General features: G+C 35.9%; 1 protein-coding gene across 19 annotated transcripts in view; it reads left to right on the top strand.

Annotated features, from left to right (window-relative positions):
* Positions 1-13,169, top strand: part of CAPRIN2 (caprin family member 2) — a 42,648-nt gene that overhangs the window by 28,364 nt on the left and 1,115 nt on the right. For 6 of the 19 annotated variants that reach the window (XM_070371279.1, XM_070371275.1, XM_014481694.2 and 3 more), the window contains 7 exons: positions 937-992; positions 3,246-3,350; positions 4,632-4,778; positions 7,474-7,642; positions 9,002-9,184; positions 9,907-10,007; positions 12,164-12,227. In XM_070371279.1, coding sequence (XP_070227380.1) covers positions 937-992; positions 3,246-3,350; positions 4,632-4,778; positions 7,474-7,642; positions 9,002-9,184; positions 9,907-10,007; positions 12,164-12,227 — 825 coding nt within the window. The remainder of the gene's footprint in view (positions 1-936; positions 993-3,245; positions 3,351-4,631; positions 4,779-7,473; positions 7,643-9,001; positions 9,185-9,906; positions 10,008-12,163; positions 12,228-13,169) is intronic. The other 13 variants (XM_070371273.1, XM_070371281.1, XM_070371284.1 and 10 more) reach the window with 7 other exon arrangements.

Here is a 13,169-nt window from a genome sequence, read left to right as displayed (position 1 = left end):
AAACTTCAATACTTTGGCCACATGATGTGAAGAACTGACTCATTGGAAAAGACCCTTTTGCTGGGAAAGATTGAAGGTGGGAGGAGAAGGGGACAACAGAGGATGAGATGGTTGGATGGCATCACCAACTTAGTGGATATGAGTTTGAGTAAACTCTGGGAGTTGATGATGAACAGGGAGGCCTGGTGTGCTGTAGTCCATGGGGTTGCAAAGAGCCGGATACAACTGAGTGACTGAACTAAACTGACCGAACTGATTAACACTGCACCAACACTGGTTAATCTGAATCTGGTCTGACACTTCAGACTTCAGGCTTTTTGTTCTGCATTAGTTTATCTTAGGAGTGGAATGACATGATCAAAGCCATAGTTCAGCTATAGTAAGCAGTATACACCAACCAGAAGACTGGTGCTGTAATTCCTGGGTCGGGTAAGGAGAAGGAAGAGAGAGTAATTAATAAAAGTGAAGACATTAACAAGAACAAATCAAACTGAAACTATGTAATTGAAAAGTATGTTTAATTTACATGATCAAAGAGAAAAAAAATGAAGAGACAGATGACTGCCGCAAGGACTTATTTTGAAACTTGTAATTCATAGTGTATCAGCTAATTACTGCTCATGATAGCTCAGATTTTATCTTCCAGATTACAGCACTGGTTTTTAAAAAGTCACAGTTCTTTTCTTTTAGAAGACTTGAAATGCTGCTTTTGTCCATTTAACCATAAAACATTATTAAATACCACAAATGGAACTAGGATGCTTTTTCTCTATAATCCTCTCTAACTTTTTAAAGCTCTAATAGAAGGGACTTGAGACCCAGTTCTTCTAGCTACTGCTTGGTTTTATAAAATATAAACTTTAGTTTCCATCCAGTTTTTAATGCATAAAGTTTTCTCTTCCCTCAATAGTTTACTGTTGATTTCACTCTCTACAGCATCTACAGAACAGAATCTATCCAATCAAAGTGATTTTCTTCAAGAGCCATTACAGGTAACTTCTCCAGATTCATCTTTCATTTACTTTTCCAGGAGAAAGTCTTGCGTTGGTATGAACGGTCAGACTCACTGATTCTAATATTCCTAACTAAATTATTGAAAATGTTTTAAGGATATCTAGTTTTTTAGATCAAGTAAAATTGGTCCTCAAAAAATTCCCTAATGAACATGGGCAAGTCATCTGTTACAACAAAGAAGGAAATTTTAGTAAGGAAAGAGCAAGCCTGAAGAATTCAGAGGTACTCTGGGAATCTTACTTTGCTGTTTAAGCTACCTAAGTTACTTAGTATATTGGCATAGTAAAGAGTCTAAAGAAAGAAATGAATTTTTCTTAATTCATGGTTAGTCCCTCACCCCACTCCCTGCTTTAGCTAAAGAATTCCACATTATCTGTTCTAACTATTAGATTCTGTATGAGGCTTTCAGTCAGTAAGTTAAGATTTTTTTTTTTTTGATAAACCAGTAGTCTAGTCTAATTGTTCTCACAGGCATGCCTCTGGGGTGGCTGCATCAGAATCATTTGGTCACTTTAATAAAAATACATATAGCTGACCCTTGAACAATATAAGTTTGACCTGCTCAGGTCCTCTTATATGTGTTTTTTTCTCCCACTAAGTCCATACAATACTACATATCTGAGGTTGGTTTAATCTGAAGGTGCGGGACCACAGGTATGGAGGGTCAACTGTAGGGTCTGAGCATCTCTCAATTTTGGTAGCACAGCGAGTCTTGGAACCAGTCCCTGTGGATAACTGAGAGAGGACTATATTGTTAGTTACCACCTTAAACCTGTAAGGTTGGCATTTCCAGGGGTGTTGTCTGTTCATCTATGTTTTTAGTCTGCTCCTTGGGTGAATCTGCACGTTGATTTTTTGGAACCACTGGCCTCCATCATCATGCTTACTCAGAAATACTTAAAACGAACTCTAGCTGGTGTACTTAAAGAGCAATAACTTGGAAGCAAAAACTGCCTTAACTTCTCAATAAATACTAATGTAAAGAATGCTTATCTTCTTTGTTAACCTCTTAACTAAAATTCAAAGTCTCTTAAAGCTTAACTATGAGGTGTGCCAAATTGCCTTAACTTAGTATCTGTGAATTTTTTGGCAGTTAACTTAGTTGTGTTCCCACAACAGCCAATAGCATTTATTTTGGGTGGTTGTCTCATTGTTTTAAAGAGGAGGCCAGAAGCAAGGCCTAGGTTTAAAACACTCCTGTTTTATAATAGTTTGGTCAGATCTAAATTATACCTATTTAAATATATAAAATGCTCTAAAGGATTTCAAAATTTTTTTCATAAGCCCTTTTCCATGAGACTTTTTAAACCTGGTCCCCATCTCCTTCCCAAGAAGCAGCAGCATATCATGATGAACTCTTGGAGAAGATGACTGAAACATAACTGCTCTGTTAGCATTGGGTAACCCATGTATTACTTGGGCTTCTGAGAACTGAATTGAAGCATTTAGATAAAAGGAGTGGATTCACTGACACTTCGGACCTTGTGATTGCTAGAATTTTATGGATTTCTGTTATATTCCAATACCTGTTATGCCATAGAATTCCTTCCTAGCTGCTTTCATAGTTTTTTTTTTATTGGTTACAGTTGTCAGACTTAGTTCCTATATGCCTTCTCCCAATTTTTATTTTATACATATTAGCTTTAATTTTTGTTGGGATATTGGTGCCATTGTGATTTATATAGAGTTTATCCTTTTTATTTATACTTCTTCCTACTCCTTTAAGACACTGAGAGCACTTAGAGTAAAAGATAGTTGTCATGATTCTGGCAGACCCATGCTCAGAGCGTTAATGTACCCTGGGCTCTTTGCCCAGGGAGCTTGCTGTTGAGTGCCTGATGGAAAATCTGGCCCCAGATTTCCAGGGCCAAGAATCTTGATAAATGAGGATGGGATTAGATGTGTAGCTTTGGTGACTAGGCCTGGAAAGGCAGTGTAGCTGGCTGCTTGGATTTGAATCTTAGCTCTACCCCTTAATTTTAGAATGATCTTGGGTAAATTATTTAACTTTCTTTGCTTCTGCCTGATTATGAATAAAATGGGAATAGTTGTACCTATTGCACAGGGTTATTGTTAGGAGTAAATATATTAATATGTATTGAAGTGTTAAGCATAGCAATTGGCACTGCTGAGTGTTCAGTGAGAGTAATGTGTTGGGAAGGTCAGGGCCCATGTAATATAAAGTGAACAAATTGTGCCTTTTACAATTTTTTATATTTTCCTGTGTCTAGGCTGCTTCTTCTCCAGTTACTTGTAGCTCAAATGCTTGCTTGGTTACTACTGATCAGGCTTCTTCAGGATCTGAAACAGAGTTTATGACCTCAGAGACTCCTGAGGTAATAAGAGACCAATTGTCTTAATTTCATTTCTGACTTAAAGAATAGCAGAACCAGCTTAACATGTGAATTACAGGCATGATCAACTTAATGACTGAACATTTATACTTTACTAATGTTTGCTTTTTATTGATGTTGTAGTCCTGGAACTTACACAGGTAACTTTAACTTTATTGTGACTTTACCATATAAATAGACGTAATAGTGTATTAAATAGACTGAAAAGGCAAGTGTATTGCCTTTTCAGGTACAGTAAATTATATCTGAAATGCTAATGTCAGAAGAATGAAAATTTCTAGGTAGGGGTAGGATTAACGATTAGTTCAAGTTTCTCATTATATTTATATTGAAGGACTCCTTAGGAGAAAAATCTTTTATACATATAACTGAAGACTCAATAACTTTATAGTGTTAATATTAGCACTGACTCAGTCAGAATGAGTTCCATTCTCTTTTCAGCTAATTTTGTCAAAGCATTTTGACAGTATTATGTTTGTGCTTTTGATAGTTTTTACTATGTTTGAGCAAATCCTTGAGATAGATATAGCATGATAGGTAGATTTTTAAAATTAATTTAGCAACTCAGGTTTTATTATTATTTCTTGGTTAACTATTATATAAGAATATGTATTCATTATATAAGAAAATAGTTTTTATGATGTTGATTTGGTCTAAATTTAAATTAAGTGTTCGCTACCTAATGAGTCACACCTGTCTGCTTCATTACCTCATTGGGATTGTTTTTTTCCTATCTTTTAAGTATTTGGCTTTATAATCTGTTGTATCAAGGAGTTGCTAATTCCCTTAGTTAAGAGTTATTTACATTAGCTCAGGTTTGGTTTTCTTTTTAAAGGCAGCTGACTAAGGAATCCACTACTAAGACTTTGAAACAGAAAAAAGTTAACACTGACTAAGCAACTCACCCAGGGTTTTTCTTAAACCTAATTCTTCTGTATAAGTTTGGAATAATATTAGATTCTGAACTAGAAAATATTACAGGGTTTGAAAGGGACTAGGTCCTCATAAAAAGTTCAACCCCTCGTCTCTTAGACTGATTAATAGTAAGATTCTCACTTAGTCAGCAAGCTGTGCAAAGCAAATACTAGTGTGCATGCTCAGCAATTGAGATTTGAATTTGTAAGCAAAAGCTATTCTTTTGCATTCCTATGTCCAAATGTCATCCTATAGGACTTGCTGACTTATGCCATCCTGGGGTTTAGTGTAAGTTAACTGCTTGTTGTATGGCAGGTGATTGGCTGATACTGCATTTCTCCTCCCTAGGCAGCAGTTTCCCCAAGCAAGCAACCGTCTTCACTAGCTTCTCCAAATCCTCCCATGTCAAAGGGCTCTGAACAGGGCTTCCAGTCACCTCCAGCAAGTAGTAGTTCAGTAACCATTAACACAGCACCCTTTCAAGCCATGCAGACAGTGAGTATAAAACATGAATGATGATTGCAGTTCATTATTCCATTTAAAAAGCTACTGTTTCTTTAATATTGGGTACTATGTGAAAAAGTTTGCCTTTTCTATTATTCTTATTTGGACTGATAGAATTTGTGTTTGTTCAATGGAAATATTGTTTGTGGAGGGAAGAGTGTTAAATCCAAAGCCTCAATAATTTTGAATGAATATTTTGTCAGGGCATTTACCCTTCTGAAAATTAGTGATAGGCAAAGCTGAGACCACCCATATTAAAGAAATGAAATGTAAGTGGGAAACAATTTTCTATAAATAGCTTAATAATACTAACAATTACTAATATCACAGTTCTGGTATTCCAAGGCATCAATACCCTGAAATACAGGACACATACTTGTGTGTTCTCTTATTGTTGAAACTTTCATTTGATTTCATCTTCATTTATCTCATGCTGGGTTTTGGAGAATTGTTCAAGACTTGTATGGTATTTTGAATTACAATCTACTTCCCTCGTGGCTCAGATGGTAAAGTGTCTGTCTACAATGCAGGAGACCTGGGTTCAATCCCTGGGTCGGGAAGATTCCCTGGAGAAGGAAATGGCAACCCCCTCCAGTACTCTTGCCTAGACAATCCCATGGATGGAGGAGCCTGGTGCAGGCTACTGTCCATGGGGTTGCAAAGAGTCGGACATAACTGAGCAAGTTCACTTTCTTTCTTTCTACAAGTTGTAGTTTAAAACTTCTTAAGATTATATTACAACTAAGTTTGTATATTTATTCTCTAAACTTAGAATAAATATAAAACTTCTTTAGAAGAACGCAAAGTCTTAGCCAATAAGTACTCTTCCTGATGGTGCTTAATGTCCCACTTCACGTCCTTGTGAGTGACAGTAGTGAGATGAGGCCAGTGGAATGGCAGTGGGAAGCAGAAACAAGGCAGGGAGATGGGCTGGTGAATTCAGACACGTGAATTCACTAATCTTCTTACTCCCTGCTTGGCCACCTAGAAAAAGCTCAGTGTCCTTGCTTTCCCTCTATGCCTGTCAATCCATCCTACACAGTTTTTTTTTAGTAAAAAAACAAAAATCCAAGCTACATTGGTTTTATTAAGTTTTTCTTATTCCTAATTAAAAGCAAATATTGTTCCATTATTAAATGAAATTGAATGTCTTTACCTGACACTCAGTAACTTTTGAAGCCTGGTATAACTTGCCAGCCTAGTCCCCTGGACTTGCCCTTTACATTCTTATCACAAATACTTCTTTTGCTCATGCCGGTCTGTCTTCTCTACCTGTTTGGTTCCTATTCAGTAGTACAAACTGGTTCTTATTTGTTCATTTACTCATTTATTCAACAAACAGGTAGTTACAAAGCCAGGCACTGTTCAACAATACCTGGGTTGTAACAATGGAGAATAGATGGGTCTTTGTGCTTAAGAAGCTTATACTTTATTATGGAGGTGGGAAGGCTAGAGAGAAAAATACTCATATATATATTGTATCATATGTGTATTGAGGAAAAATGGAGCAGGATAAGGGGGCTCAAGAATAACAAAAGTGCTTTATTATACTCAGTGACCAGAGTCTGGTCAAATCACTGTCCTGCCACGTGGTAGAAATTCAGTACTGAATTTACAGGTTTTTTTCATTCATCCTCGGTTTCTGAAAAAGTACCCTCTTCCCCTATGAAGTTTTTATTCTCAATAAGCAGCATTATGATAATATAATATCAGGAGAGTTAGTTTTTGAACTTGATTTAACTTCTGTCAGAAATAGGAATTTTTTTTTACTGTAGTAAAATGTGCATAAAATTTACTGTTTTAACCATTTTAAAATGTATAATTCTGTGGCATTAAGTACATCCACAGTGTTGTACAGCCATCACCACTGTTTTTTTCCAGAACTTTTTCATTATCCCCTTCTTCTCCCTAGCCCCTGGTAACTTGTATTCTACTTTGTCTCTATGAGTTTGCCTATTTTTAGGTACCTCATATAAGTGGACTCATGATATTTGTCCTTTTTCTACCTGGTTTATTTCAGTTAGCATAGTATTTTCAAGGTTCATCCATCCCTGTTGTAGCATGGATCAGAATTTCATTCTTTTTTATGGTGAAATAACATTCCATTGTATGCATATATCACATTCTGTTTACCCTTCATCTGCTGATGGACACTTGGCTGTTTCCACCTTTTAGCTCTTATGAATAATACTGTGCACATAGGTGTGCACATCTCTCTTTGAATCTCTGCTTTCAGCTCTTTGGGTGTATGCCTAGAAGGGGAGTTGCCGGATCATACGCTAATTCTACATTTAGCTCTTTGAAGAACCACCATACTGTTCTCTACAGTCGGCTGTACCACTTGACGTTCCTATCAGCGTTGCATGAGGATTGTAATTTTACCCCACCCTCAGTTATACTTAGATTTTCTGTTTTTTTGTTTTGTTTGTGTTTAAGTAATAGTTGTCCTAACGGGTATGAAGTGGTATCTCATTGTGGTTTTGATTTATTTTTTTGTCTAGCGGCTAATGATGTTGGGCATCTTTTCATGTGCTTATTGGCCATTTATTGTCTTTGAAGAAATGTCTGTTCAAGTCCTTCGCTCATCAGACAGAAGTTTTTGAATGTTGCAGAGTTTTGCCGAATGTCATCCCTCATTATTTTCTATGAAACTTTGCAAGTGACTCAGTGTACTCTGTCTTTTAAGGTATTTAATGTTAATGCACCTCTGCCTCCACGGAAAGAACAAGAAATAAAAGAATCCCCTTATTCACCTGGCTACAATCAAAGTTTTACTACAGCAAGTACACAAACACCACCCCAGTGCCAACTGCCAGCTATACATGTAGAACAGACTGTCCTTTCTCAAGACACTGGTAAGATCTTTGTGTATATTTTGAAGACTTAGATGAGAGCTAATTAAATGGAAAGCAAGTCTGTAGTGACATTTGAGCAGTTCTTTCCTGACTAGTAAGCATTATCTTTTCTCCTGTTCAAGTGCTGAGAAATGCTTAATGCCTTGTCATTTCTTTAGTTAAGTTCACCTGTTACTTTTAACGTTTGTAGAGGTAGGACTTCGATGGCTGATTTAACCTTGGAGTAGGCTTTTTAAAAATCTGATTGCTTTGATTACCATCAGCAGTGGTAGAGGTGCATAAGACACTATCCAGCTGCTTTTATGAAGGCTTTGAAATGATTGTTAACTCTGTGTTATCACAGAGAGATGGCTATCTGACCATTTCTCTTTTCTTCTCTCTTGAAATAGAGCATTGATTAATGTGAAGATACATATTTAACTTATTATGCTTATTCCACTCTTTGCTTAGAGATGGGAGGCCCTTTTGGTCTTTCATGCTATTATAATAGGTACATGAAAGAGTAGGCAACTTTGTAGTCATTTCCCAATCATAAGAACCATTTGTAGATTTTTAATGTTGGTATTTCAGACCCCTGTTGGGTTTTCTAAAACTTAAGCCTAAGCAAACAAATTGAGCATTCTGAGTACTTGGTTAATTGCAAGGGGTGGTGAATGTAAATCCCTGGACCTAGCCACAGATACCTCCTTCTTTTCTCAAAACCTGTGCTGTGAAAACATAGGACGGGCGATGTACATAAAGGATATTGTTTGTCATATGCCTTTTCAATTAAAGTATTAATAAAAGTTCACTTTCTTTTTCTCCATGAGGTGAAATATTTAGCCTTTATTTTTCCTTTGTGGTAAAAATATACATAACATAAAATTCATCATTTTACACATTTTTTAAGTGTATAGGTTTTATGGCATTAAACAATCCAAGTTGTTGTGTGGCCCACACCACCATTCATCTCTAGAAATTTTTCATCTTCTCTATTTAACATAACTCCCCATTTCCCTTTCCTTCCAGCCCCTGGCAGCCAGCATTCTACTCTATGAATTTGCTCTAAGTACTTATCTTATATAAATGGAATCATACAATATCTGTTCTTTTGTAACTGACCTATTCCATTTACCATAATGTCTTCAAGATTTATCCATGTTATATTGTAGAGTGTGTCAGAATTTTCTTTCTAGGGCTGAACAATATTTTATTACTTAAACATCTCTATATATACACATGCCATATCTATGGCACCTATTTTTTTTTTAAAAGGGAGAAAGTTGTATTAAAGGTTTGCTCTACACTGACTTCTAAGTGTAAAGAATATTAAATTTTTATTACCGTTTAACTCTTGGACTCTAAAACTGTTTCCTTAAGCAGCAAGTTTTCCCGATGGAACTATTCAAGTAAGCAATGGTAGCCTTGCCTTTTACCCAGCACAGACGAATGTATTTCCCAGACCCTCTCAACCATTTGTCAATAGCCGGGGATCTGTTAGAGGATGTACTCGTGGTGGGAGATTACTAACCAATTCGTATCGGTCCCCTGGTGGTTATAAAGGTATGCTCTGAATAAAATTTAATTATACTGAATTATTTTGTCTATATATTTACTTGACTCAAGCTGTTTTTACTTTACCTTGTTCCTTTTTGTTGTTTCTGTTTATAATGTAGTAGAGAATTCCCTATTTCTGCAAAATAGATTATTTCTAATATATCTTTTGTCTATAACAGAGGAACTTTTTGTATGAAAAACAGATTGATCCTGTGACTTACTGAAGTAAAAGGTTGAACATTTTGTTTTTTCCAGGAATTACTTTTGGTTTTCATATTTGAATAATTTCTTTCTTTTGTTAATGGACCTGGCTGGCTCAAAACATGTTATAGTTAAGACAATGCCCATTTCCTAGTTTTTTTGTCAGAGTATACCACAGATGATAACTTTGAGAGTATAATAGTGATACTCTTTTAAGTTAGATATGGTTCCAAATATTCTAGTCACTACATGATATTGGCAAAAGTATGCTAGACCAAGGCTTTAACCACCATCCTTTCCCAACCCCATCTGTATCCCAGCAATAGTAAAATTCTACAGTTGGCTTATTTGAAGTCTGTGGTATTTTTATAAATGTGTGTTTTATTGTGGAAATAAAGAGTTTTCTTAAGGCATAAATCTAGTGATGGCTTTATAAGATCAGTTTAACTTTTTAAGTGGTATAGAACAGACTATTTAAATTAGTGTAATTTTGCCCATAATTTTAATGTAAGTTGTTTATTTACTAGGTTTTGATAATTATAGAGGACCTCCTTCAATTTCCAATGGAAATTATAGCCAGCTACAGTTCCAAGCTAGAGAGTATCCTGGAACACCTTATTCCCAAAGGGTAAGAATAATTGTCATAATTGAACAATTGATGTGAAGTACAGTTGATGTGAAGCTAGTGATTAACCTATAGCAGAGTCTTTTACTACTATGGAGAGTTGAGTTGGGAGCTTTTCTAATAACCCAAGTAGGATACATGACAACTGCCTGTTACATGGAACTTAGGAGGTCTTAAGTGTATTAGTTGCTGAGTCGTGTCTGACTCTTTGCAACCCCATGGACTATAGCCTGCCAGGCTCCTCCATCCATGGGATTCTCCAGGCAAGATCTCCACTATCCAAGAGTGGATAGTCATTTCTTCCTCCAGGGGATCTTCCTGACTCAGGGATCGAACCTGGGCCTTCTCCATTGCAGGCAGATTGTTTACCGTGTGAGCCACTAGGGAAGCACAGGAAGTGTTACGGTCTTGATTAAATTTGCATTAACTCATTTACTTCACCACTCTATAAGGGAAACTGGAGTTCAGAAACAAGTAACTTGTATAAGGACATTCAGCAAATAAATGGTAGAAATTATATGCAAGTTTAACTCCATAGCCCATAGGCTTTACTATATTGCCTACATTTTAGCTTTTCTAGATAATCAAGTATAAGAAAGTCTTTTTGTTAAAAGTTTAATTTTTTGGTTAATTCTTTATTTGAATAGTTCAGATATTCTTCACTGTATGTGGTAAAAGATTGATAGGAAGATGTTAGACTTTCCACTTTAACAGTCCTTGGAAACTCCTTATCTCTGATCATACCTGGATATGAATTTATACTACATTAGCATTTTAAGTTTTGAAGCTTTACAAGCCTTCAGTTATATATGTGGCATTTTACTGAGTTCTGTTGTTAATATACAAAGGATCTATACTTGAAGCGCTTACAGTTACATGAGGTAAGATAGATGTCTGTACAGAGGCAGTATTGAAGAACACACTTTGGAGAACACACCATGTCACCTGAATGACTTGAGTTTGACCCCGGATCTCACCACTCCCCTCATTGTGTGACCTTTGACATGTTATATAAACTTTTTGAGCTCTAGTTCCTTAATCTTTTTTTTTTTTTTTTTTTAAGTCACTCAGTCGTGTCTGACTCTTTGTGACCCCCATGGACTGTAGCCTACCAGGCTTCTCCATCTATGGGATTTTCCAGGCAAGAGTACTGGAGTGGGTTGCCATTTCCTTCTCCATAGTTCCTTATCTTTTAGATGGAGACTCATCAGTTTGAGTTACTTATATCTGAAGTGTTGAGGATTACTCTGAGAGAGTCTTAGGATTAAATGAAGTGATGGACATAAGTGCTTTGTATGAAAATGCCAGGCATGTATCAAGGATTCAAATACTGTTATTACTTGATTGTCAATACTGTGTGTGAAGAGAATATGTTGACTAAAACAAACTTCAATAATAGCACATGTGTTCTCAGTACCAGTATTCTAGTATTTTTTGGTGCTGTTTTCGCTTTCTTATTGAGGAAACATAAGATATCAATGATAGTAGTGTTCTTGGGAAGAGGATGAGGAGTTTGGGGTAGGAATATTATTTTTATTATGTATTTTCTTGTCCTATTGAAACTTTTTATTACACGTTAATAATTAATGACACCGTTAATTATTCTTTTCATGACTTGTACGGGGGGCTTTTATCATACTTGGGAGTCAGTTTGAAATGTTGTCTTTTGGACATTTTTTGGTAAGGATTCCAGGAAATAATATGTTCATGTGTTATAATTCTTACCAATTTCCCTGTCAAAACAAAACCCTTAACACAGTTAATAGTTGTCATCACCCTTTGGTTTATAAATAGAGAGACTGAATTAGTCTGTATTTTTGCTTTATTATGTCCTTTTGTATTGAGATGAGGCACAGAGGACCAGGCCATATTTCTGAATTTCCCTCATAACCTAGTATTGTGTCTTTTATGTAGTGTTATCTAAATTCTTTCCTGTTTTTGCAAGTGTTAACATATCTAACCTGTCAGGTTAATTAACAGATGAAGATATATGTTACTATGACCCTTATTTTGTTTTTCTTGGTGTCATCTGAGCCCCTTTGGTTGGTTGTTGGAGAAGGCCAGATCAAAAGCTCAGAGGACTTAGTCTTACAGATTTATTTGCTAGTAACTATTTTGCATTTTTTTGTGCTGAGGTAAATACTATGTGTTCATTTTAGGATAATTTCCAGCAGTGTTACAAGCGAGGAGGGACATCTGCTGGTCCTCGGGCAAATTCGAGAGGTAAGGATAATTAACTGAGGAATTTATTTACCCAAAACGTACCTCTAGATCTTTCTTTATTCTCTGTCAAGTTCTCCCCAAAGTATGTTGTTTTCAACATTTATCTTTTGAGGTTTTTGGTTTGCTTAAATGCAGTTCTGTAGACCCAGGGGAGATATACTGGACTACTAGAAAGGCTGTGGAGATCATTTGTCACTCTTAAGTGTATGTGGGTGTTGTGTATTTTTTAAATTTGCTTGGCACCAGAGCATAATTTAACCTTAGGTGCATATTCACTATACCAACTTGGTATAGTTTTGGGTGCTGTTTCAGGATGGTGGTTGTGGAATAATGGGCACTCCTAGATACTCTAGTGCCCCTTAGTACATTGACAGATAGGAATAAACAGTGGTTAAGACGCCATGACTTGAATAAAAGCAAAATACTGTAATACTTCTTAAAATGTGAAGGTACAATTAAAAGACTCAGTGTAACTGAGAAAATCAAGAATGAAGATTAACTTTGTCACAAGAAAAAAGAAGCTTTTTCTTTTAAGAAAGTAGTCACTATTCACATTATCTTTACCTTCTATCTGAGCAGTGTTTTTGTATACTACTGAAAACATTAAAATTTTATGAAATCACATTAACTTAGAAATAAAGATAAGCATTTATTATGGAACTTAGTACCATAACAAAATGTTTGAATGTCTAGTTCCAAAAGTTGCTTCTTTTATGTAATCTCAGTTTTCTTGAGTCCTTCTCTGTTAAATAACTTGGAGATTTATCACTGAGGAATTAATAACTCAGAAATATGGGCGAAAGATAAAGAATAGACTGTTCATTCACATCTGGGTTTTACACTTTGCCCGCTGTAACTAGTGTTAAGTTATCCAACTTTTGGGGGGCCTCATTTTCTTAATATTAAAAAATAAAGCTACTGGACAAAATCATCTAGGTCCTT

This window comes from Bos mutus, chromosome 5, assembly GCF_027580195.1.
Source record: "Bos mutus isolate GX-2022 chromosome 5, NWIPB_WYAK_1.1, whole genome shotgun sequence".
NCBI lineage: Eukaryota > Metazoa > Chordata > Mammalia > Artiodactyla > Bovidae > Bos > Bos mutus.
The sequence above is the reverse complement of the archived record's forward strand: the minus strand, read 5'-3'. Positions and strand labels throughout refer to the sequence as shown.